Source organism: Typopeltis vanoorti, chromosome 8 (assembly GCF_054136105.1).
Source record: "Typopeltis vanoorti isolate ZY-2024b chromosome 8, IOZ_Tvanoo_1.0, whole genome shotgun sequence".
NCBI lineage: Eukaryota > Metazoa > Arthropoda > Arachnida > Uropygi > Thelyphonidae > Typopeltis > Typopeltis vanoorti.
In genome coordinates, this window is record NC_143556.1 from 150631639 (window position 1) to 150658259 (window position 26621).

Sequence of the window (26621 nt, forward strand, 5' to 3'; positions counted from 1 at the left end):
CAATAAACAGATGTCTGTGGTTCCTGCCTGGCCAGTGCGGCAGGAGCGCGATTGCAACACGTGCACGGTTGCTTATTTACTTATACTTACACGTATTCGATCCCAGTCTCATTTTTGCACATCGACATATAAGTGAGCGTTAATGTTTTAAAAGATTAACATACATATTACGTAATATTAAAATTACGTAATAGTAAAATAGAGGGGGTCGATAAAAAGTCAAGAAACTCTTGAAGGGGTCAACTGTCAAAGAAGTTTGACGACCCCTGGTATAAGGCATTGGTCAGACCACGTTATGGGTTATTGTGCTCAGACCTGGTTACCTGGTTTTCACTGTGATGTGGAGACATTGGAGAGGGTCCAGAGTCGCTCGCCTCTGGTGAGCGACTAAGACAATGTCAGGACTTTGGAATGCTGACTATGGAGAGAAGTTGAAGAAATATTAATTACAGAGTTTAATGGATAGGAGGAAGAGAGGCGATATGATACAGACATTTAAGTTAGGGAGAGGATTTTATCAGAATAATCCAGAGGGGATTATAAAAAGAGAAGAGGGTGAGAGGGGAAGAACCAGAGGTCATTCTTGGAAGTTATGTAAAAGTGTTGTGAAGAGGGAGTGTGAGGAGTAGATTTTTTACATGGAGAATTGTCAGTGAATGGAAACCATTACCAGAATGTGTTGTTAATGCAAGGAGTGTTAAGGATTTTTAAGATTCTATATAATAAATATGTTGTCAGTTGAATGAACCTCCCATTATGAGTCTGTTGACTCTATGGAGGGTGTAATAATAATAATAATGTATGCAGATTGCATGTGTTTGACAGATGAAGAAGACATTGTTCAACTGATGAGTGACCATTTTGCTAAAAAGTTATCAACTTGGTGTATACGACATTGAATTCACTGTTATCTGTTCAATGGGTTAAGAAACTCATGTATAAGGAGGTTGAATTAGAGCTATAGCACAAACTGAATTAGAATTCAGCAATAGAGAGTGATGAGATGTCAGCATGAATACTAAATGAGTTTTCAGCTGAACTGGCTGTTCCTTTGACCAGGCTATATAATTTGAGTCTCAGAACAGGGCAGATTCCACAGGAGTGGAATTAATGTTTGCAATCCCATTGCACAAGGGTAGTGCAAAGACTGATGTATTCAATTATTGGTCTAACAGTATCTCTGGAGTAGTGAACATTTTGGAAAAGTAAGAACTCTGTATACAAAAATGGAATGACAGAAAATCTATATTTTGCAAAGAACAGCATGAGTATTCTAAGGGAAGGTCATGTCAGTCTTTGCACTGCTCTTTGTGCAATGGAACTGCCAATATTTTTTCCACTCCTGTGGAATCTACCCTGTTCTGAGACTCAAATTATATAGCCTGGTCAGAGGAACAGCCAGTTCAGCTGAAAACTCATTTAGTATTCATGCTGACACCTCATCACTCTCTACTGCTGAATTCTAATTCAGTTTGTGACATAGCTCTAGTTCCACCTCTTTACACACGAGTTTCTTCATCCATTGAATAGACAGACGTGAGTTCAAAGTTGCATACACCAAGTTCATAACTTTTTGCAAAATGGACACCCATCAGTTGAAACAATGTCTTCTTCATCTGTCATCCACATGCCATCTGCATATATTAGTGTTATTTTTTCATATTCATTATTTCTTTCACTTGCAAAAGAACGACAGAATTCTTTTGAGTTATCTTTACCTTACAGAGCCAGTTTGATACACAAAGATAGCTTTCCGTTCATCAGTTGTAACTCTTCTGCCTACTCTTATAATTGTCTTAATTGACATCATCCTAATGTACACAGTATTCTTTCCACATAATCTTTTTCTTATGATTTTCTTGCATAATAAGATTACACATCCATTTCTCTCTTACCCTATTTATTCGGGTAATTCTAGGGACACATTCTGATATTGCATTTTTTAAGTATTTTTTAAACATATCCCATGCACTGTCAATAAACTTCACATACCATGGTGCAGAACTCAGCATCCTCCTCACTTGGTCATAATTTCCTGATGTGCAGTTCATATTTGGTTTGTTTGTAAAGATTTTTCTTTTTTCTCTCTCTCTCTCTCTTTGTACAACAGTATCCAAATATGCAATCTCTTAATGGGTTAAGCAGTTAATAGGCTTATTTAAAAGGATATGCCACACACACACACACACACACACACACACACACACAGAGCTTGGAAAGTCAATGGACACACCTATAGGCAAGGTGTATTGTACTATGTAACAAGTCACATGTTTTCAGCTGGTACAAATTGGACGAATATGATGCTCCCAAGTCGCGTACCTGTGTCTGGGTGAAACGGATGCTAGACAGAAACACACATACTTTGAAAGAGGCATTGTGACAGGATACCATGTTGCAGGCATATCTGTTCAGGAAATTGTTGACAACTGGGCCATCCCAGGTCAACAATTAGTGATATCACACTGAGATGGAAGCACAGGGAGTCAACTGCGAGTGCTACCTGTAGTGAACTACCCACCACACTAACCAAATGCGATCATAGGAACCTATGAAGGATCCCACAATTCTTCAACCTGTTCCAGTAAGGTTCATCCATAGACCTGCTATCATCTTGGTCTCTTGCTTCTGGATCCTGTCCACCTCTTCCTCATTGCAAGAGATCCAGGTGACCAGATCTATACAATAGTCAAGATATGGTTTTATCAAGACTTGATAAAGAGGAACAATAACCTTCTTGCCTTTGCTTGTCCAAGTATTCTTCAGTAACCAAGTAATCTGATGAGCTGCTTTACCTACTTTTGTGATGTGCCCCCCCTAAACATTAACTCCCTATCCACTAACACTCCCAGGTCTCTGGCTTTGTCAACTTCCTTGTGTACAGTTCCACCAATGTGGTATACAGCTGGTGATCATTCCACTCCAAAATGCACAACCTTACACTTTGACAATTGAACTGACATCCATTCTCCATTGCCCAGACAATGATTACATGCCGCTAGTCACAAGGCTTCTTCTGGACTCTATTCCTGAATAAAGTACTCTCTGATATCTCTCCATCACCAATCCTCTTATCCACTTAGTCAACTTTATATGCATCCCCATGGGCTGCAGTTTTTTAATTAGAATTCCATGTGGTATGCTGTCAAAGGCTTTTGCAAAGTCCAGCAGCATCAGTGCAAATCCATTAACTTTATCCAACTCAGCTGTCACTAAATGTGAGCAAGTTACTGAGGCATGACCGACCTTTCACAAAACCATGTTGCTTCCCATAGAGTATCCCATTTCTGTGGGATACTCTATCCATTCCGGTATTTGGCTCTTGACCAAATACAGGTATTGTTTTGTAATTTGCTACATCACTCTTGTAGCCTCCTTTATGCACTGGAACTGTTTTCCCATTTTTCCACCTCCTTGGAACTAACCTAGAGCTGAGACTTAAATGAAACAATGTTGTCAAAGATATCAACAATTCAGTAGCACTTCACATAAAACTCAAGCTGGTGTATCATCTAATCTCACAGTTATAATCACATCAAGGTCTGTAATATGCTATTCACCTCCACTTCATTTACCTCAGTTTCCATATAAGTCTTTGCCTCTCTTGTTAATGCAATATCTCCACTTGAATGATACGCTCTTCCAAAGTATTGGCTTAGTAATTCTACTATTCCATTGATTTAGTTAACTTTCTGCCTTTGGCATTCATTAAAATCATTTTGCCATAAACATTCTTAACTTCCACTTGATTTATTCAACTAACTCTAGGTATGCAGTCTGCTATTATTTCCTTCAAACACTGTTATCACTTTCCATGCACTATCAACATCCAGCCCTTGCAGTTTCACATGGCATGGCACTAATTCAAATATGCTCTTAAACTTGTCATACTTACCAGCTATGTAATTCTACTTATACCACCTATTAACTGAAAATTCTACACATATAGGCACCTCGCAGATCAAGATCATACGGTTATATCTAACACTCTCAAACTGCTTGTATTCCATCATATGCTGCCTCAGGTAATTTTTTCTTTGTAACTACATGAATGGGTAACTATGGGAAAAATATAACAAATTTAAAATTTGCAAACGACATTGCATTACTTGCAAGCATGGAAGAAGATATACAATGAATTTCTGATAAAATAAAGGAAGAATGTATAAAATCTGGATTAAACCTAAATATAGACAAAACAAAAATTATGCAAATAGGAAAAAGAAACACCAATCTGAAAATTGAAATTGATAGTAAGAATCTAAAGTAGAAAACTTCTCCTACCTCGAAGGAGTAATCGAGTACAATGGCGAAATTACAAAAGATATAAATAGATGAATTAGCCAAGCATCCCAAACTTTTGGATGACTAAATAAAATATGGAAGTCAAGAGACATCAAACAAGTAACAAAAGTAAGAATCTATGAGACAATCATCCTCCCAATACTTCTCCATGGAAGTGAATGCTGGAATCTCAAAAAAGATGAAGAGAAAAAATTATTAACTACTGAAATGGGTTGGCTAAGAAGGTTACTTGGAGTATCTCTGCTGGATAGACCTGAGAAACAAAGACATAGGGAAACAACCAAAACAAGAAATAACAAATCCAAATAGACAAAATCCAAGAAAGAAGACTACAATGGTTGCCATATGACCAGAATGGAAACAGAAAAATTACCAACGAAAGCCCTATATATAACGATGGAAGGTAAAAAATCCAAAGAGCAGCCCAGAATTACATGGATAGACAAAATAAAAGAGGACCTGAAAACTAAATCACAACAAGAGGCACCAAACTGAACAGAATAATTTGGACTCTCCAGGGACAGAAAGAAGTGGAAAGAGTTAATTCGGCCTCATCGTCATCCACATAGATGATGGAAGAGAGAGAGAGAAGAAGAACTACATAAATTCCATTTCCTTTCTTCCCTCCTTCCAATCTATATTCTCATAATTGAAATCCTCCATATTAATTACCCATCCTCCACTCATTGAGCTTATTTGCCAATGCACACTATCCCCCATCATCCTTTTCATCCCCTATAGAAGCATCCAACTGTATATGTTGTTCTACTGGCCTCTATCTGCCACAAGATAGCCTCAAATGTCCTATTTTCATGGGCCTGCAGTTGAAATTCTACTCTCTTTGGATGCTGTTCATCGGCTATAATCAATAATATTCCTCCCCCCCCCCATTATTTTCTCTCTATCTTCCCTGAACACACTATACCCTCCACGTTCTATTCCACTAACCATATCATGTTCTATCAGCCATGTCTCACTAATCCCAATGCCATTTCTCACTAATCCCAATACCATATTTGGCTAGGATGAACTAACCAATGCATAACCTCTTGCCCAATGTTCTGAATGTTCTCATTAGTGTACATGAAGTTCAACAGCCCCTTAAGCCCAAAACTATCCCAATGCTTTATGCTAACTATTCCATTCTGGTTTGCTATGAGTGGTATTAACGTAGGCATTTTATAAGGGAGTGAATGAATGCAAAAGTGTAGAAACGAAAGTTACTGATAAGGGAGCGAAAGGAAGTATGACTGAGGAAACAGAAGTTACGTGCGGCAGAACAAGAATTAGCAAGATTGCGGGAGTGACAGAGAGTGAAATTGTTGGAATGCAAGATTTAACAGAACAGTTATTGAAAATGAAAAATGAAATGAGGAATATGTGGAGTGATTCTAGATGTCTAGTGGAAACTAATAAAAGTGTGCAAAAGAACAGAATGAAAGAAAAAAAAGTAAAAGAGGTGACCAGTGATTCCAGGATATCAGTATATGGAGACTCCAAAATTAGAGGACTAGTTACTGAGAGAGAGTCTGTAAGGTCTGCTATCCAGGTAGGAGAATGAGTAGGATAATTAAGGCATTGGACACGAGGAAGAAATGAGCAAGAGAGTTAGTCGTGATCGTGGGAATGAAAGATTTAAGTGAACATAAGAAGGATGTGAGGACGAATATCAGGAGACTATTGAGAAGGGTGAAAGATTACAGGGAAAGGTTGTCCGTGTATTCCAAGGTATGACAATAACAAGTTGCAATGGAGAGCCAAAAACATGAATTGTACTAGCAGAGCTATGTGAGGAGAAGGAAGAGCAATTTGTGGATGTATGGCATGTGTCTGAGGGAAGAATGAAATTATACAGGCATGATGGGTTACATTTAAATGGCTCTGGAGTGTACTGGAGAAAGTGTTGCTGGATGGAAGTAGAGTCTGTGGAAGTAGAGAGAGAGAGAGATAAAGGGAAAAATCAGGAGAGTGGTACTGAAGAGACAAAAGTGCTTGGCAGTGGAAACAGTAGTAGTGTGAGAGATGAAGAGAGAATGGGAATGCAAGACTAACAAGGAAACCAGGGGAGGAAGGGTGGATCGCAGGTTGACAAGGAGAGTGGATGTTGAAAGTGGCAATGAATGTGTGTATGAAGATTGAGTATATTGCAATGTGGGTGGGGAAGTTGAGACTGAGCAGATATATGTGGTAAGTGGTGATAAAGGTGATTGAGCAGGTGTGGTGGGAAAATCACATTTAACACATGATTGGATAGGACTGGCTATAGACCTAAAAATGAACTGCTGTGTTTCTTAACAAATGCCAGAAATATCAGGGATGAAATGGTTTCAATGATTGAGTTTCTTCTTTCACTATGCATTATTCCCGCTTCCTATGCAGAGTCCACGTGTTACTTAGATGCAACTTCTTGTTAGTACCACTCCCAACCAACCTGTCACCTAGCCTGCCGCTGCAGGAGATATATTTTTGACTGTAGAAGCATGTGTTCACGGGGCCAGTTTGCCTGCTTGCAGGATGAAAAATGCCAGATAAACTGGCAGAAAAAACCCTACTGCCCGTGCCCAAGACTGGCTAACTTCGCTATGGCTGAGGAAGATCCTCAAGTTCCTCATGTCTTCGATGGGAATCAAACCTGGGACACTCCTTCCCCAGGCATATGGTTGCACAGCGCAAAGCCCCTAGGCTAACCGCATGGATGTTTCAATGATTGAGTTTATTCCTCACAAAATCACTGGAATAAGTGAAACATGATTGAATGAAGATTATATTGTTACTGGAATAGAAATGGAAGGATACAGTGTTTTTCATGAGTATAGAAAAGGCAACAATGGAGAGGGAGTGCTGCTGATGATAGCAGGGGAATTAAGTCCACATAATGTAGACATGAAAGAGGGAAATAGTGGCAGTGATTATGAGCTAGTGTGGTGTAACATGGAGGTTGAGAGGAAGACATATTTAGTTGGATGTTACTATAGGCCTGGGAATGTGGAAGGTGGTGATGAAGAAATGTATAAACAACTTGGATTAGTGAACAAAGGAAGGGTAATTATTATGGGTGATTTTAATTATGGCGGTGTAGATTGGAATGAAGAGATAGCATTTCGGAATAAGGAAAGTGAATTTCTCAAGTTCTTGAGAGATAACTATCTCAGGCAGCATGTAAAGAAAGGCACGTGAGGATCAAGAGTTCTAGATCTCATAATTTCATCAGAGGATGTAATTGTCAGAGGTGTTTCACACTTTCCTCCAGACTTTTGTGAGGAAAGGATATATGTAGAATTATGGGGCTGGTGATTATGACAAGCTTTTGAGACAGCTTGAAGCTATAACATGGAACAAGTACTTGAGCAGTAAGGAAATAAATGCTGCATGGGAACTGACAAAGAAATACATAACAGCATTAATGCATAAATGTATTCCGATGGTCAAAAAGGCTAAATAAGGTAGGTGTAAAATGGATGAATGTGAAGCTTAGCATGAAATCTGCAAAAAGAAAGTATTCTGGAGGAAGTACAAGATGAATAATGGTAATATTCAGTCACATGAAGAGTATAAAGAACAAGCCAGGAGAGTGACTCAGTTAGTAAGGAAAACAAAAGTAGAGTGTAAGCAGAAATTGGCAAATCAGGCAAAGAAAACCTTAGAGATTTTTTTTTTTTTTTTTTTTTTTGATATGGCATGTTTTTTGATAGAGCTAAGAAGAAAGAATGATCACAGTAAGATAAAGTTAATGGATGACAATGGTAGAATGGTAACTGCTGCTGAAGACATTGTTGAGATATTCAGTGATCAATTTAGAATGGCATTTCATCTTGATCAGGGTGAACTCATGAGAAAATCAAGTCTAGAGGACATAGGAGAGGATGGCTTAATTGCAAATGAGCAAGAGGTATTTGAGGAAATAAATAAACTTAATGTCAATAAGGCAATATGATTTGATGACAAATCACCACCTGTTTAATAAGTCTTACAACACTACAGCTTCCAAGGGAGTGAAAGGAGGTAAAACTGTTCCACTGCATAAAGGTGGTAATAAGGCTGAAGTTTTAAATTAAAAGCAATCTGTATATTTGGAGTTGTGGTGAAGTTACTGGAGAGAGAGAGATTAGTGAGAAATAGGATATAGAAATGGGTTGATAACAGCAGTATTCTCTGTGGTTATCAGCATGGGGTTGTTAAAGGAGGATCGTGTTTCACTAACTTACTAATGTACTTTAACAAAGTGACAAATACCTTGGACAGGGGAGATGCATATACAGTGGTGTACTTGGATTTTGCAAAAAGCTTTTGATAGACTGCCACACGACAAGCTGGAAAATAAATTGAAACAGATGGGATAATGGACTTCTCAGTAGGATAAGTGACTGGCTGTCACACAGGTATCAGAAAGTTGTAATAGGGGGTGGAGTATCCCAAAAGAGCAATAACTTGTGTGCTGCAGGGATCAGTTTTGGAACCATTCTTATTCAATTTGTATGTTAATGATATTGTGATGAGTTTAACTAGTGATATGCAGCTGTTTGTAGATGATGCAAAATTGGAGACAGCAATGCAGTCAAACAGATGTTATGATTTTACAAGCAAACATGAATAGATTGCATGAATGAGCAGGTAAGTGGAACTGTCAGTTCAATGTTGCAAAGTGTAAGGTTTTGAGATTTGATAAGCAACGATGGAATGCAAAGTATACACTGAGTGGGGAAACTTTGAAGAAGGTGCAGGAGATGAGAGATCTGGGAGTGATGGTGGACAAGGACCTTAAATTCAGAGGCCACATTGCAGAAGTTGTGAAGATGCCACATCAAATAATGGCAATGATGCGGAAGATCCTGACACAGAAATAGAGAGGTTATGATTCCGTTGTATAATGGAATCATAACCATTATAATGCAAGTAATCCATATGAGGCCTTGATCAGACTTCATATGGATTACTGTGCACAGAATTGGTCAACTTGTTTTTATGGTGATGATGATGATATGATGGAAAGGGTCCAGAGAAGATTCACAAAGGTGGTCTGTGGTCTTTGAATGTTGAGTACGAGGACTGATTGAGAGAATGTAAGTTGCAGAGCCTCATGAATAGGAGGAAGAGGGAGGGGGGGGGATATGATTGAGACATCAGCTAGTCGGGGGTTTTTACTGGGTTGACATGGAAGAGATTTTTCATAGAATGGGAGAGGCGAGGTAGAACAAGAGTCCAACCCTGGAAACTGTGTGAGGAGGGTGTGAGCAAAAGAGTGAGAAGTAGGTTCTTTGCATGGAGAGTGGTTAGAGAGTGGAATGGATTGCCCGAGTGTGTTGTCGATGTAGACACATCAGTTTAAAGCACAGTTGGATGAGTATTGTGTGCAATACTGTGTACCTCCCACAATGAGTCACCGACTCCATGGAGGTCAGATGTTAACAATGATAATTATAAACTAAACAGTAAATTACACAATAACTGCAATAATTAACTTTAATGAAATGAAAGTACAGGTATTTCGTACTGAAAATAACAGTACATCATCAATGCATTGGAACAAGCAAATCAAAGAAATACATACATCAGTTTACATATAAATGTACATACAACAATCAGTTTACCAATTAAAAACAGTTGCCACATACCCTTCTTGATGTTTATGCAAAATGAGAATCTCCCAAACTTTTTGCAGTGAGAGAGAGAGAGAATCGTTCTGATTCAGGTTTTTCCCTCGCATGAGTGTACATCAAATGTAAAATACCCTTAGGCCCACTGTTAACATGACACTTTATACTAAATATCCCATTCTGATTTGTTATTAGCAGTACTAACTTACACATTATACACGTTTTTACACTCAACTGCCTCACTGATATCTGCATATCTACTCACCCCCCCCCCTTCCCCAAGGCACTAGTTCCCCTGATTTTGCATCCACTTTTACTTCGTTCAAAAACTTTTTGCACACTCTGAACTCAAAATCATATCAGATATAAACTATTATTTTTGTATAAATCTTTTTGCCCATCAAACTTACTCCACATATCCACAAACTCCACACCACTCCCCTTGAATAAACCTATGCATCGAGTCATTCACTATTATGGCTCTCCTTGTCAGCTCAACTCTGTCATATGTGGCAAAAGACTCACTATCTTAACTTTCTCACTCTCTTCTTTTGCTACTTCCAGCAATTCCTTCACGTCCACCCTCATTCCATAATTTTCTCCTTTTAAATCATTTCTTCCAGACAAAACAATCAATTCTTTCACTTTACCCTTTTAAACTCTAGTAGCTTCACTAACATAATTATTTTTGCACCTATTATGATATAATTGTCATACAAGAGAGTTGCTCCAATAATTAAAATTAAAACTGAAAATTCTATTTAGGTATATCTTTGGCATATAGGACTTATTCCTACTTTGGGGAGTTTCTATGGAAATGACCATTGTCTCATTCAGGAAGACAATGCACCATGTCATAAGGCTGCTGCTGTAACTGCATGGTTTGTGGATATGAACCTCACCACATTTGAATGGCCTCCATAGAGTCCCTCATCTCAACCCTACTGAACAACTATGGGATAAACTGGAGTACTAGGTGAGGTCAAGGGACATCTGCCCCACAGCAGTCCACGACCTCATTATATGCTTACAGGAAAAATGGTCCAACATTCCCATTGATTGCTGTTGTACACTTATAGAAAGTGTGCCCTGTAGGATTGCTGCAGTCATCACAGCAAAAGGAGGTCATACATCCTATTAAAATGGGTCCATGGCTATTTGTTCCTCACACTATGGTGTAAATTATCTTCTTTCCAAGCAGTGTATGTACAGGATGTTTCAAATTAAAGTATCTCTATTCAGAGCAAAGTGTAGAGAGGACCACTAGATAAAATATCCTCAAGTCTTGGTGAGTATGCTAACCAGATCACAAGAAAGAGATTTTCACAAAAAACATGTCTAAAAAATGACTGATAGGGGAAATATGGCACTGTTCACAAGAAAATACAATGAATTTTACATACCATGTGAACCATAAGGTGGTATAAATGAAGGAGCAAGACCAACTCTCAGTCATTCAACTTGCTCAATGGGTTTCACTTTGCCTGAATGTGCCTTGCTTGTGATTTGTATTGGAATGGGAAAAATAATGCAGCAGCACTTTACAGATAAAAAACCTTGTGAAAAGATCAATGATGACAAATGCAGTGCAGTGCATGGTTCACTGATTTAAGAGAGAAGCAGTTTTACAATTCAATCAGGAAAAGGTGTATGTGGGGGGGGGTATAACTGAAATTCTGTAAATAACTGAAGATGTTGGAACAGCAGTTGAGTAGTGAAATGTGAATGCTATATGAGGGTTGTTTGAAAAGTTTGGTAAATTTCCAATACACGGCAACACGATTCATTCATTCATACCAGTGTCAGAACGTATCATCTTTTTCATGACCCCTGGCAAAATTTTAGCCATTTGCGATGCGTAGGTCTCGTTTGGCAAACATTTAAAATGACAGTGTTCACATTTTTCACAAAAATGGAGAAAAACGAGTTTCATGCAGTTCAGAGAGACTCTACACCAGCATTAAAGACTTTTTATTTTTTGATAAATGAGTTTAAACGTGGTTGTAAGTCCATCGAAGTTGAAGCACACTCCAGTTGCCCGACTAAGGTAACTATGAAAGAAATTATTATTATTATTATTATTATTAAGAGAGACCTCGAGGGAGTCAGAGCCTCATCAAGAGAGGCCACATACTACATGCACCAGCCATCATACTTATTCTTGAATTCATTCACACTGCTTGCACTCACAACATCCAATGGCAATCCATTCCAATCATGCACCACCCTATGAGAGAAAAATCTAGCCCTCACACTCATCTTAGCTTCCAAGGATGCCATCTTCTCCTTTCCCCATCCTCCATAAATTGAAAAATTCCATCAATTGAAATCCTGTATGACTCTTTCAGAAGTTTGTAAATCGCAATCATATCACCCCCCCTCTTTCTCCTGTTTCCTAGTGTCTGCAGTCTACAAATTCTAATTCTAACTTCATAATCAGTATTCCACAATCCTGATATCTTTTTAACACTCTCCTTTGTACTCTCTCCAGTATATCAGAATCACAACGGAAGCGAGGAGACCAGGCCTATGCACAATAGTCCAAGTGAGGACTTATCAAGGCCTTGTAAAGAGGCAAAATGACATCCATATCTTTACATGTGAATGTTTGTTTCAGCATTCAAATTATCTTTTGAGTTGTATCTGCAATCTTTGCCACCTGGCCCCTGAACTTCAACTCTCTATCTACTAACACTCCAAGATCCCTAGTCTCATCAGTTTCTTCTATCATAATCCCACCAATATGCGAGGGTGGTCTGAAAAGTTCTCAGTCTCAACCATAGATGGCAACACTATGGGCAAGATGTTTTTTCCCCCTAAGTTGGTATGTCTGTCATAAACATCCATGTGAAATTGCAAGTCATTCTATCAAGTAATTTGTTTTATACAGCTGTATGAAGCAAAAGTGTTGTCTGTATCCCTTGAAATGGATAAAATTGAGTGTCGTGCGGCTTTGTAAATAAAGGTTTAAAGGCAAAAGAAATTCATTCAAAGTTCATAAAAGTTTATGGGCACTCTTTTCCTCTATTTTCGACAATTAACAAATGGAATGCCGAGTTTACATGTGGCCATACCAACCTTGAAGATGATCCGTGTGAAGGACATCCAAAAAGTGTAACAACACCAGGAATCATTGATCAAGTGCACAATATGGTATTGGATGACCAGAGAGTCAAAGTGTGTGAAATTGCTGAGACTAAACGCATTTCAAAAGAACGTGTAGAATATATTTTGCATGAAGAATTGCAAATGAAAAAGCTTTGCACAAGATCGCTGCCACGCTTGCTCACAGCAGATCAAAAACACAGTCGCATGGAAATCTCTGAGCAGTGCTTGGAGAATTTTAACAAGAATAAAACTGATTTTATTCATCGATTTATTACTATGGATGAGAATTGGATTTACCATTACACACCAGAATCCAAAGCAGTCAAAACAGTGGACAGAAGCCGGTCGTTCAGTGCCAAAGAAAACAAAGTCGGTTCCCTCAGCAGGAAACGTCATGGCATTGGTGTTTTGGGATGCTGAAGACATTTTGTTTATTAATTATCTTGAAAAGGGTAAAACAATAACCAGGGAATATTATTCCGATCTTTTAACCAGACTAGACGAAAAAATTCGTGAGAAAACTATGAATTGTTGGAACATCCACCCTATTCCCCAGATTTGGCTCCCTCTGACTTCTATCTCTTCCCAAAACTAAAACTCTTCCTCATTGATCAGTGTTTTTCTTCGAATCAAGAGGTGATTGCAGCTGTAGAGGAGTATTTTGCAGATCTTATTGAGAACTACTACAGGGACGGCATGATGGCGCTGCCGCATCGCTGGAATAAATGTGTTAGTCTTAACGGAAATTATGTTGAAAAATAAAAATAATTTTGAAATTAAAAATTCGTTTTTTCATTGTTAGGCCGAGAACTTTTTTAGACCACCCTCGTAATATGACATTGGATATCTAATCACGCTGAAGTGAATGACCCATGCCCATAATTCCAGACTATTCAAATCACTCTGCAAGTACTGCATATCAGCAGCATTCCTGATTACCCTATCTATCTTTGCATCATCAGCAAATAGCTGTATGTCGCTTGTCAAATCCTTCCCAATATCATTAATGTATAGACTGAATAATAGTGGACCAAGCACTGATCCTCCTGGTACACCACTTGTTATTTATTTATTTATTTATTATTTTTTTTAATCTTTGAACTGTTTATGGGCAGTACTATCCTTACATAACATCCAGACATTTCGTCCAGACTTGATATAGGCCTTAGCCTTTACAAGTGTTTCACCCTATGCCTGTTCGAGTTATCATAATAGTCATTCTCTGGTGGCAACGCCATGTCACCAGTGTACCCTGTAGGGCACTCAAGGAAAGAACTTTTCTATCCTTCTGTGTAATCCTAAGCTGTTTTAAGTCATAACTATCTGTGCGCCATACGCCATGTAAAGAGATGGTGGCACTGGTAAACCTCAGAGTTGCCCCATGCTCCTCCTGTATCTTACTAACTAGATCTGCATTATCTTTATAATAATTTACTTTATTATTATGGCTATAGGCTAGTGGGTGCCCTGTTCCCACCACCTGGGCATCAACTACCCAAACATCACCACCTCTTTTAACTAAGTCTGGCTTATGCAAACCCGTGCAGGTCCTATAATGTGGTTCCACCGCAGTCTCCCAACCTTTGTTCTTAAAGTGGTTGTTCAGAATGGAGACCATGGCATCATGCCTCCTCACGCGGACCCCATGGGTGCGGAAGCAACACTGGGCTATATGAGACAATGTTTCACTGTAGTGGCAGCCAGCCCTACAGTTGGAGTTGTCACTACCCCATCGAGCTGTGCGGGCTCGAGTAGGCAGGGCATTGATCCTCGTCCTGATAAGGTTAATATACTTGAACCCAGGGAGGAGTCTGGTGCCATCCCTTACCCAATCATGCTGGGGAGTCACCAGATATTATTCTTTTAAAGGTACACCATCTACAGAACAGTGCAACAGAGATGCCCATCTCTTGTGTTCTGTGGGTGCTGACTCGATTAAAGTACTTTGATAATGGGACCAGTCTTTAGCCCACCTAAAGTCTTCTTGTATTAATGGGCTATAGAAAGCCTCTCTGCAGATGGGAGAAGAAGATAGTTCTAATTGCACGATTCTTGATAGCAACAGGCGTGGAATCAGCCATCTAAGTGATGGAACCCCGAGCCCTCCGTCCTTCACCCTCGTGTGGAAATATGCAGTAGGTGGTGTCAGGCGGTAGTCGTAGCTGTGTCTCACGGCTTAAAGGATAGCCCTCATTCGGGACCGTACCGAGATATATGTCCTACCAAGCACCAACTTGTAGTAAAAGCAAGGTAGGAGATAGTGGGAAAGGAGAAACAGTCTTTGCTGGGGCTTGAGAGGAGCTTTCCTCAAAGAAGCGATCCCAGCTTCCAGGACAGAAGGAACAGAAGACCTTCCCTTTGGGGTGAACATGATACCGAGGTATCTCCACTCTTCCAGGATGGTCAAAGCATGCAACGGCCTCCCATGAGGGAAAACTCTATAGTCTCGACCTTAAGCTTCTTGTCACGACCAGAGGGGACAAGAGCTAAAGAGCGGGACTTCTCTACATTAATAGAAAGGCCTCGAATAGAGAAGAAGTCAACTGCCCGGTCAAGGAGTTCCTGAAAGCCTATCTTAGTAGAGGCTATGAGAATAAGATCGTCCACAAAGGCCATAGCATTAAAGGAAGAGGTGCCTAGAGAGTAGCCTATATGGCTAGGAAGAGAATGAAGAAACTCATGTATGACGCAATTAAAGAAAAGGGGAGATAGAGGATCACCCTGGCGAACACCCCGCACTGCGGGAATAGAAGTTGCATGGGACCCTGTAGTGATAGTGATGGAGCTACCCAAGTATAGCTCCATAACATAGGAAAGAAAAGGTTTTGGACATCCAGCAATAGACAGCACAGGAAGGGAGACGCTATCAAAGGCCTTTTGGAGGTCCAGTGATGCCATATATAGAGGCTTAAGGTGGCGTCGGGAATCAGAGAGGAGAGAAAAAAAGAAGATATATATATTCTTGGCACAGCCATCCGAAGGGACAAAAGCTCTCTGTCTATAATCATGCTGTATATGTTGCTGAAGTCGTTTAACTAATATTTTATGATAGAGTCTAAGTAACACAGGGGAGATGGTAATAGGTCTGAAGTCTGATGCACAGCTTGAAGTTTCTTTCTTCGGAATGAAGATAGTTCTTGAAGAATGTAAGTATGGTGGTATTACTTTACTGGAAAGGAGAATGTCCAACTAAGTCTTAAAGAATCTTCAACAGCACCTTCAGGCATCACCTTAAACCTTTCATTCTCTATTTCTATTTCAGACTCACATTCTCCATATAACACTTTTTGGTAACTGTCAGTCAACTGTCCTCTTATCCATGCTAATGTTCTATAACCAAATCCATATTCTCCAATTTATGCAACAGCTACCATGCTGTATTCTGTCAAAGCCTCAACAAAATCCAAAAGTATCATGGTGTATCCATTCCCTTGTCTAGTTCAATGGTAACATTGTTATAGAAGGTGAGCAAGTTGCCAAAACATAACCTTCCCTTAGTAAACCCATGTTGTTCATTGCAAACTAGAATTCACTGTCAAACCATTTCTGAATGCAAGCCCTAACCAATTTTTCCGATATCTTCACCACCACCCATGAGATACTAACTGGTTGATAGCTGGATACATCGGTCTTTGCACCACCCTTGTGCAATGGAATTACCATGCATTATTCCATTCCTGCGGAATCTTTCCTGTTCTGAGACTCATATTAAACAGCCTGGTCAAAGGAATAGCCAGTTCAGCTGAACACTCCTTTAGCACATGTGTTGATATCCCATCAGATCCTATTGCTGAATTCTCATTCAGATTGTGCAACAGCTCTAATACCTCATCCTCGTACATCTGTATTTCTTCATTCAGTGAAGAGGTAACAGTGAGCTCAATGCTATGTTCACCAGGTTGGCAGCTTTTAACGAAATGGGCACTCATTAACTGAACAACCTCTTTTGCATCTGTAACCCTCATGCCATCTAGATTTGGAAGAGTTAGCATGCAGAGCCACTTTGTTTTCATACACAGACTTTGCTTTCTGCACAACAGTTGTGACTATTCTAGCCTACTGCTTACTTTCATAACGGACATCATCCTTATGCACGCAATATTCCCTGCATCATCCTTTTCTTACAAATCTCTTGCTTTATACGATTACACATCCCCTACCCTATTTATTCTTCAAACTCTCGGGACACATTCTGATATCGCATCATTTAAGTATTGTTTAAATGATTCCCCATGCACTGTCGATATTCTTTCCATCCAGCAATCGATCCCATTCCACTGAACTCAGTGTAATCCTCAGTTGGTCATAATTTCCTGCTTTGTAGTTCAGCATGTAACCTTTTCTGAGTGGAACATTCATAAACTTAGTCACTTCCCAAGTGAGTACCATATGATCACTGTCACCAACTGGAGGCAAAATAGTTACGTCTTTAAATGATATGCCCTCTGACACTATAATCAAATCTAACACTCTTTGACCTCGAGTTCCTTTGTCTTGTAATTTGTCTTGTTAGATTCCACCTCAAACCAGATGGCTTCAGACTCACTGTCACATGAAATATTGTTAGTAGTATTACTAAAATCATAGGTCTCAACTCTAACTGGATTTAAGTCATCCGATATCATTAGCAACACGCCTCCTCCTCTCGTATTCTCTCTATCCTTGCTAAACATGATGTACCCATGACACTTGATACCAGTTAGTAGGTCGGATTCTGATAGCCAGGTCTCACTAATAGCTACAATCTGAGATCGCAACATATTGATCGCAATAATCTACCTGGATGTTCTTTTGTATACTCTTGTCTGCAGTCTGCAGATATAACACAGCTGGACAACAAATGTTGGACAAAATCCATGGTATAGTTATGGAAGAGTGCTGAGTGATAGTGAGTGAGATTGCTGAGATTGTAGGCATCTCAACTGAATAGGTGTATAATATACTGCATGAAAAATTGCACATGAAAAAGCTGTGTGTGGATGGGTGCCATAATTGTTGACTGTCGATCAAAAACACATGTGTAAAGACATTTCAATGCAGTGTTTGGCGATGTTTAATCGCAAATTCGCAGGATTTTTTGCTTCAATTCTTGACTGTAGACAAAACTTGGATCCATCTCTACGCACGGATCAGTCCAAGGAGCAGTCAAAACAGTGTACAATGCCCCGTGAAAGAGTACAGAAAAAAGTGAAGACCATTTTGTCAGCTGGGAAGGCGATGGCCACTGTTTTTGGGATTCCCAAAGAATTATCATGATAGACTATTTGGAAAAGCTAGGACAATAACAGAAGTCTATTATGCATCATTGTTGGAACATTTAAAAAAGAGGAGCTGAAGATAAAATGGCCAAGATTGGAGCACAAAAACAGTTCTCTTTCATCAAGACAATGTACTGTCCCACACATCAGCTGTCGCAACAGCAAAATTGCACGAATTGGTTCCACATCCACTGTATTCTCTGGACTTGACCCCGTGTGACTTCTTGTTCCCGAACTTAAAAATTTGGCTTGGTGAGAAAAAACTTTCTTCGAACAAGGATGTCATCAAGACTGTCAGTTGTCTTGATGACATCCTTGTTATGGCACATGTCTTGCAGTACATGTGCCATAGTAAGACAATTAGATTTGCCATACATAATGATATGGAGAATTTTGCATAAGCCAACTCAGCAATATCCAAGAGTTGGAAGCAGGAATACTAGCATCTGAGAAATGACATTTCTGGCATACATAGAAAAGAACGAGGATTTGACTTGAAGTGGTTTGGTTTATGTTTTATTTTCACAAGGACAACAAAGGTCATACTACACCATAGCAAAAGTTACAGCAGTACATAAATAGTCAAAGCTAAATTAGTAAATATATGCATATACAAAAATCAAATTTAGCAATTTAGTAACTGCAAATAAACAAAATTACTGCAAAGGTCACAACAGCACACAAACAGTCAAAGAAAAATTAGAAAATAATTCTTATGTACAAAAATCAAGTCAAGCAATGCACCATCTGCATATAAATGAAACCACAGCAGTCAGATATAACATCTGTCTGAGTGTATAAGGTTTGGCTAGAGACGTAGAAATCTCATTTCTGTCTCATGTAAAGTGTTGGCACTCCACCAGAAATGACAAATAGTAAGATTGTGTATGTGTGTGTGCACATACAAATAGTCAAAGATAAAGTAGTAAACAATATGCATGTAAGAAAATCAAGTTAAAGAATGCAGCATCTACATATAAACAAAATTACAGCAAGGGCCTTGGCAGCACACAAACAGTCAAAGTTAATACATACATACATAGTAAGTACATAGTTAATGTAAATTAATAAATAATATGCATGTACAAAAATTAAGTCAAGAAACAATGCAGTATCTACATATAAATAAAATTACAGCAAAGGTTACAGCAATACATAAATAGTCAAAGATAAATTATTAAATAATATGAATTTAGAAAAATTATGTTAACCAATGCAATATCAACATATAGATAAAATTACAGTCTAATGAGTTTGTACAAATTAATTCTTTGCAAAAAGTTAAAAACATCATGCAATTTGATTATAAATTAAAGATACCAAGAAATTATATACTTGGTTTAATCCTTGGTATCTTTAATTTACAGTATAACCAAGTGGTAAAACTCTTCCAACAATCATGCAATTTGAGTCTGATATGCCTGAGTGTATAGGGCTCAAATAAATAAGTAAAAATGTGTTATTCCTCTCTCATGTGATGTACTGGCACTCCACCAGAATATATAGGTGGGTCATTAACCCTTAGTAAATAAGCATGTATAAGATGACTGTGACCTATGTACAGCCTGACAAGAACAATTTCCTCTGTTTAAAACCTGCAAAGGCTAGACTGCCATAATTTAATTTCAGGTTTAATTTGGTAGAGCTTATTATTAGTCTCTCAGTTCCAAGATAGCTGCCACTGGGATAGGAGCTTTTGTCTGATAATCTGCCAATAATCTGTGTGTGTGTGTGGTACAGGCAGATAGTGGATGTTTGAGGCTGCAGATAGTGCAGCTCTGTTTCCTTTAATTCCAAGATGGCTCAGAATCTAACAAAAGTGAACAACAAGGTGTAGCTTCCATAACTGAAAGAGGTGTTGAATTCGAGAGAGCACTGGATGTTGCTGTAGCGCTAGACCTCTTACTGCCTGGACAGAACTTTGTGAGTCTGAATATATTATGCACCTTTGGAAGCAATAGAAGCTAATGTATTTTAATGGCCGCTCTATCACTGAAAAGGTGCTACACTATAGTGCAATTTGTGCAGATATAATTTTGTCTGAAAAGGTGGCAGAGTACAGCTAGGTCCTCAAATGTTGAGCGATCTGTGTGCAGGTACAAAATCAGAGTTTTCAGTTCTATGAGCTTTGAAGAGCTGCTGGTAGATGACACGAGGGGTGGAAAATTTTGGTAGCCTACTGAAAAAAAAGCTACATATTGGCATGTATGATTTCCATGGTGGAAGTGGATTTGATAGCATCAATTGCAGCAGACAACATAGCATCTGAGCTATGTTGTCTGCCGCAATTTCTAGAGCTTGTAGGATAACTTTTATTTACACCCAAAGTGTTTTGTGACAATCTTTCGAGTGGTGTAGAGATTCTTGAATTGCAGTCAGAACATGGTTGTATGTGTGGGGTGCTCCGACAGAGATTTTATTTTAATTACATATACCAGAGACAACTATTGGCATTGAAGCAAAAAAAAGGTGGTTCATTTGCCTTGATGTACACACCAGGAATAGGTGTCATGCAAAATGCTCCAGTTGCAATTCTGATAACTTGATGGTGAATAGGGTCTAGCCATTGCAGTGTACTCTCCCTGTCTGAAGTTTGAGAAACATAGTCAAGTTTTGATATTGTCTATGCTCTACACAAGCGAAACATATTACATCTATCAGCACCCCAGCAGGTGAAAGATAAGGTGCATAGAATGTTCATTGCGCTTATCCCTTAACTGAGGTATGTGAGGAAAGAATGCGATTTACTATCAAATATGAATTACAAGAACTTGGCTTACAGTGCAACTGGAATTAGAGACTGTAGTCGCCAGAGATCTCAGTCTGGATGAAGACCATGCTTGCAGCACAAATGTGCACAAACTGTTTTCTGCTGTGAAAATCTAAACTCAATTTGTGAGTGCCCATTTTAAGGAATGGTTAGCAGTTTGCTGCAGCTGTCTCTCTATGACTTCCATATTCCATAAATGACAGAAGATTGTAAAGTCATTCACACATAGCATATTACTTACTGTTGGAGGAAGTTGTTCTATTACAGAGTCAACCTTGATAGCAAAAAGTGTCATACTTACAACAGAACCTTGTGGGACTCCCTCTTCTTGGTTATATGGGTGTGAAAGGGCAGTATCTATCTCTATCTGATATTGGAAGATTGGTTGAATAAGAAGTTTTTCATAAAAACAGGGGATTCCTTTTAAGTACGAAATCATGCAAATCTTTCAGCATTCAAAATCTCCAAGCAGTGTCATATGCTTTTTTCATATCGAAAAAAACAAATACTAGATGCTTACATTTTAGGAAGGCATCTCTAATAGATGCCTAACTGGACAAGATGATCAGTAATAGACCGATATTTTCAGAAGCAAAATTGTGTTTTGGTGAAAAAGTTGTTTCTCTCTTTCCAGAAACTATAAAAACTGAGTTAGCCTTTTTTTCTTCTTCTTTTTTTCAGAATTTTGCACCAGTAGCTGGTCAGTGCAATTGGACGATAGTTATTTGGGAATTTGGGAATTGTTCCCCAGGCTTAAGAAACACAAATATAGTTGCCTTTTACCAGGTATTGGAAATATGCTCTCACAGAAAATTCTGCTTAAAGGTACAACAGTTGATCCATGGCTCATGTTGACAGATGTTTTACCACCACATAATGAATATTATCAGGTCCAACAGTAGTTGGACAACATTTAAGCAAATCAGCTTTCAGTTGTACTTTGGTAAACATCCTATTGAATTCTTCTGTACCATTTGAAGAAAACTGAATTTGTTTTCTGCTTTTCTTTTTTTGGGCAAGGAAATCAGGGAGATAAGAAGATATTGCCAATGTTTTGAAAAAGTATCCCCAAGTGTGTTGGCAATCACTGCTGGACCAGCAACTGTACAACCATCATGTTCAAAGATAGACAGCTGGTGTATCTACTTTTCATTTTCTCGATTTTTCCTCATACTTCTTTGCTCTTGATGAATCTTGATTTAGAAGTAAATCGGATCCCAGATTCCTTCTGGCTCTGGTGATAGATGAATCTAGCTCAAGCCCATGAACGTTTGAAAGCAATTAGGTTTGTTGTTGTGGGGGGGTACCTGTGGAAAATATCCCAAGCTTTCTTCTGGGCTTCTTTGGCATTGTGCAATTAGTTTAGGAAAATGTGGTAACTGATTAGATGTTTTAGGAATTGCAGTTGTAGCTGCTGCTATAACACATTCTGTTACATCACTGATAGGAAATGAACTGACTATTGCAGAATCAAAATCTGCTAAAGAAGAAAAGGTGGAACAGTCAGCTTGCTCAATTTTCCACCATGATATCCATGACGCAGTACATGGGTGCTGATGTAGAAAAGCGGATATCACAGGAAAGTGATTGCTCCAAAATAGGTTGTCATCAGTTTCTCCACTTAAACGGGAAAAGGGAAGGTAAGCAGATAGTTAAGTCAATGTCAGTGAAAGTTCAGGTAGGCATATGGAGGGTGTTGCTTCCTGTGTTTAAGAGGGAGAGATTGTTGTTGTCGAGCATACACTCAATAACTCTTCCTCTAACGTTTGTCTGGCCTGTACCCCATAGTGTTATATCCATTTAAATCTTCCATCAAAGTCATCTTCAGAAATATCTGTGGTAGGAAGGATGTAAATGCAGCATCCTGTTATTGTATTTCCCTTTGCAACCAAAAGTCTTATAGCAGCTGCTTCTATGTTGGTGTTAATATGGATTTGCTGAAAGGGAATATATTGTTGCTCACAAAGATGATGACTCCTCTCTGTGGGCAGGTCCAGCCCTGTCCTGTCCTTATGAATAATGCTGACATTATGGAGAATCAGATCATCACTGCATTTCTGCAAGCAGAAGCATATAGGATTGTACTTTCACAAGAGTCTTGATGTCATCCAGGTTTGCCAGAATCCATGACAGTTCCATTGTAGGAAGAATGTTTCCATTATTTCTTTTTGGTGGTATCATCTAGCTTTCTCTGATGAGCAATTATGTTTTCATTAGTCTTGGATTTTTTCTTTTTTGGAAAGTTTTGACAGCTAGCATCCATCATTACTTCTTCTGGAAAAATATCAAATCTATTGTCAAATTGCACACCCTCTAGTACCCTCGGCATATTAATTGTTTTATCTTTCTAAGAGGAGAGCAGAGGTATCCATGCTATCTGTTAATGGGCCATCTATTAAAGCATCCGAAGGTATATCTTTGATCTTCTGTGGTCCACATTTCATTATTATTTTTTAATAAGAGCATTTTCATGTAGTGGGAACCTTTTGGGCATATCTTCAGGAGTGAGTCCATGATTTCTCTCTTTCATTCACTCAAAGGAGATAGCAAGCAAATCATATCTTTTAGGGATGTTGTAGCTGTGAGAAGGTGGGATTGACATCATTGTCAATGTCCCAACTGACACTTTCTTCACTGTTGCCTTCTCAGCATAAGAGAATTTAGCAGATGTCATTGTTACTGTTGTGGTATATTGCCTCTTTACCTCCTAGTATGTGATTAATTGCTTTGTTTTTAACTTTGGTGTCTCCTTTTTGTCCTTCTACCTTTGAAATGTTTGGGAGTATTCTGGGTGGTCTCCCTCACAGTTAGAGACTTTTGGTGTTTTGCTTTTACAGTCTTTATTCTCATGTTCTTCCCTGCCACACTAGGCACAGATAGCTGAGCCACAGCAGGCAGTTTGAGAATAACGATATTTCTGGCATTTAAAGAACAGTAAGGAGTTTGGGTTATGGAGTCATAGTGGAGAGTTAAGATATCCTGCTTTGACAGATGGTGGTTTTGGTTTATTAAAGTTAAGGATGTATCAGGATTCTTCTTATGGCTATCATTCCTTGATCCTTGAGTTTGGAACATATCTCTTCATCAGGAAGATCAAGGAGGTTCCATTTGGATATTATACCTCTAGAAAAGTTCAGTTTTGTGCAGGGTGAGTGATCGATATTTCTCCGATAGCACTTCTGTAGCTGCTTCAATAAGGATATCTCCTGAATGCAAATCATATCTTTCAGGGATGTTGTAGCTTTGAGAAGGTGGGATTGACATCCTTGTCAATGTCCCAACTGACACTTTCTTCACTGTTGCCCTCTCAGCATAAGAGAATTTAGCAGATGTCATTGTTACTGTTGAGGCATATTGCCTCTTTACCTCCTAGTATGTGATTAATTGCTCTGTTTTTAACTCTCTTTTTAATTTCTTTACAGATTTTGGAGATTCTCCTAAATCTTCCAAACCTTTCTGGATGAAGAATGATGACATTTTTCCAATTGGACATTCATCTACAGAATACAATATTAAGAACAGTGGTGTATTTATTGCTGCTTCTGATGTTTTTTTGTTTCTTATTTTGGTTCTCTGTTGATAATTTGGTTTCTGAACTTGGTAGAGGCTCGAGTTTAGAGAACAGATTGCAAAAGTAGACCGAATAACTCATTGAATTACATGGGTGGTGAAGAATCATTGACATATAGAAATAAAGAGGTCATTATTCCTCTTCATAAGGCTCTGATATGGCTATCTTGAATACACTGCACAGGTTTGGTTGCCTAATTTATTTGAGAATGAAGAGTAGTGCAGACAATCGAGAGATGATTGACCAAGATGGTCAGGTCTGTGGAATGCTAACTGGGAGGATAGACTGAAGATGTGTGAGCTGTAAAGTTTCATTTATAAGTGGAAAAGAGGGTGCAGAAACTAGTAGTAAAGAGAGGAAGGAAAATAAGATAGAGTCATCCTGGCAGTTGCATAAGTTGTTCTTTAAGAGATGCTTGTGCCACGAGGTTTCTCTAATTCACACGAAAACACACTTAAATAAGTAAATAATATTTATTTATTTAAAGCCGTACATTTTAGCCTAAATATTACAAGCCATCATCAGCGGCAATGATAGTTAATTAAAAGGTAGAATGCGAATAATGGATTGGTTTGAGACAGTAAGAGCCATAACATAGTCGTACAACACAAATGTATAACTTAGGAACCACTGTGATTCATTAATTGTATTAAAAGAAAAATACTTTAATGATGTGTGATTAGAATAAGATATACTCATACTATCTAAGCTATAGAAGAATTTTAGAGGCAGTCGTTCTAATTTAAGTTTGGACAGTGAATAAGGCTACAAGTTTCTTCACAAATGTTCAAATTTATAGTGAAACAGATGAAGTATGCATGTTTCAAATCATAGGACATTGTGGTCAATATCTATTCTGTGCTGTTCAAGTGTTCCAAGTCAGATTTCACAGACTTTCTGTTGCTAAAGTAAGACTAGTGTTCTTGTATTCCCTTTTCCACTGAGCGAATGCTTCTCACTATCTAAAATATGAGAGACTCTTATTCTAATCACACATCATTAAAGTTTTTTTTTTTAATACAGTTACTGAATAACTGATAATACAATATTTCCTCAGCTTTGCTTTGACAATACCTTTGCATTATTTTATATATAACATCATGCAGCTCTTACTATTTCAAATCAATCCACTGTTCGAGTTCCACCTTGCAATTAACTATCATTTGCACTGATAATAGCCTGTAATATTCAGGCTGAAATATATGGCTTTAAATAAATTAATATTATTTAGTTATTTCCTTATGTTTTTGTGTGAATTAAAAAAGCAGTTCTATAAGAGTGTGGTTAATATGAATGCACAGGCTAGGTTTTTTTTGCTTGAAGAACAGTAAACAAGTAGAATGAGTTGCCAGAGATTATTGTATATGCTCTTTCAGTGAATAAGTTTAAGAAGCGATATGATAGATATAGTGTGAATAATGGTTATGTAGACCACTTGCAATGAGTTTTCAGACCCCAAGGAGATGCCTGTATAATAATAATAATAATAATAATAATTTATAAATGGCATAAAAACACAGAAAGAAATTAAAAAAGGACACTTGCCTAGTAAGACCAGTAGACATAGTGTAGCTCGAAGCTGAGCAATGGCCAGTTTCCGCTCATTCTGGTTTATTGGTTTATTGTGCTCCCTTCCACAAGTGATGGAGTAAATTACAATGCAGAAGACATAGAAATTAGCTGAAAGGATTAGTCCAATTGGAAGCAGAGCGGCATAATAAAAACAATTCTGCGTCATCCAACAACTAGAATGAAGAGATTTGTAAAGTTTAACTATTATTTATAGTATTAAAAATGTTATGATCAAGATTTACACAATCAACTGCCAAAAAAATGGACTTATTAAAATACAGAAATTTAGGAACACCTATTATCATAAATTTTATTTGAAATTTATCAGTCATACAAGTTATTCAAAATTGCTTGAAATTCTAAGTACACTTTGTTGTTCTGGTCTCTATTACAAAAAAGTGAGATAATAGGATAACATTTTTCATATGAGTACAGAGATCCTT

General features: G+C 38.3%; 1 protein-coding gene across 3 annotated transcripts in view; it reads right to left on the bottom strand.

The window, feature by feature from the left end:
- LOC150104425 (adhesion G protein-coupled receptor L4-like) overlaps nucleotides 1-26345 on the bottom strand; it is a 118075-nt gene extending 91730 nt beyond the window's left edge. For all 3 annotated transcript variants that reach the window (XM_090397035.1, XM_090397037.1, XM_090397034.1), the window contains exon 1: nucleotides 26152-26345. In XM_090397035.1, the coding sequence (XP_090253161.1) occupies nucleotides 26152-26344 (193 nt within the window). In that variant the 5' untranslated portion in view covers nucleotide 26345. The remainder of the gene's footprint in view (nucleotides 1-26151) is intronic.
- Nucleotides 26346-26621: the final 276 nt, after the last annotated feature.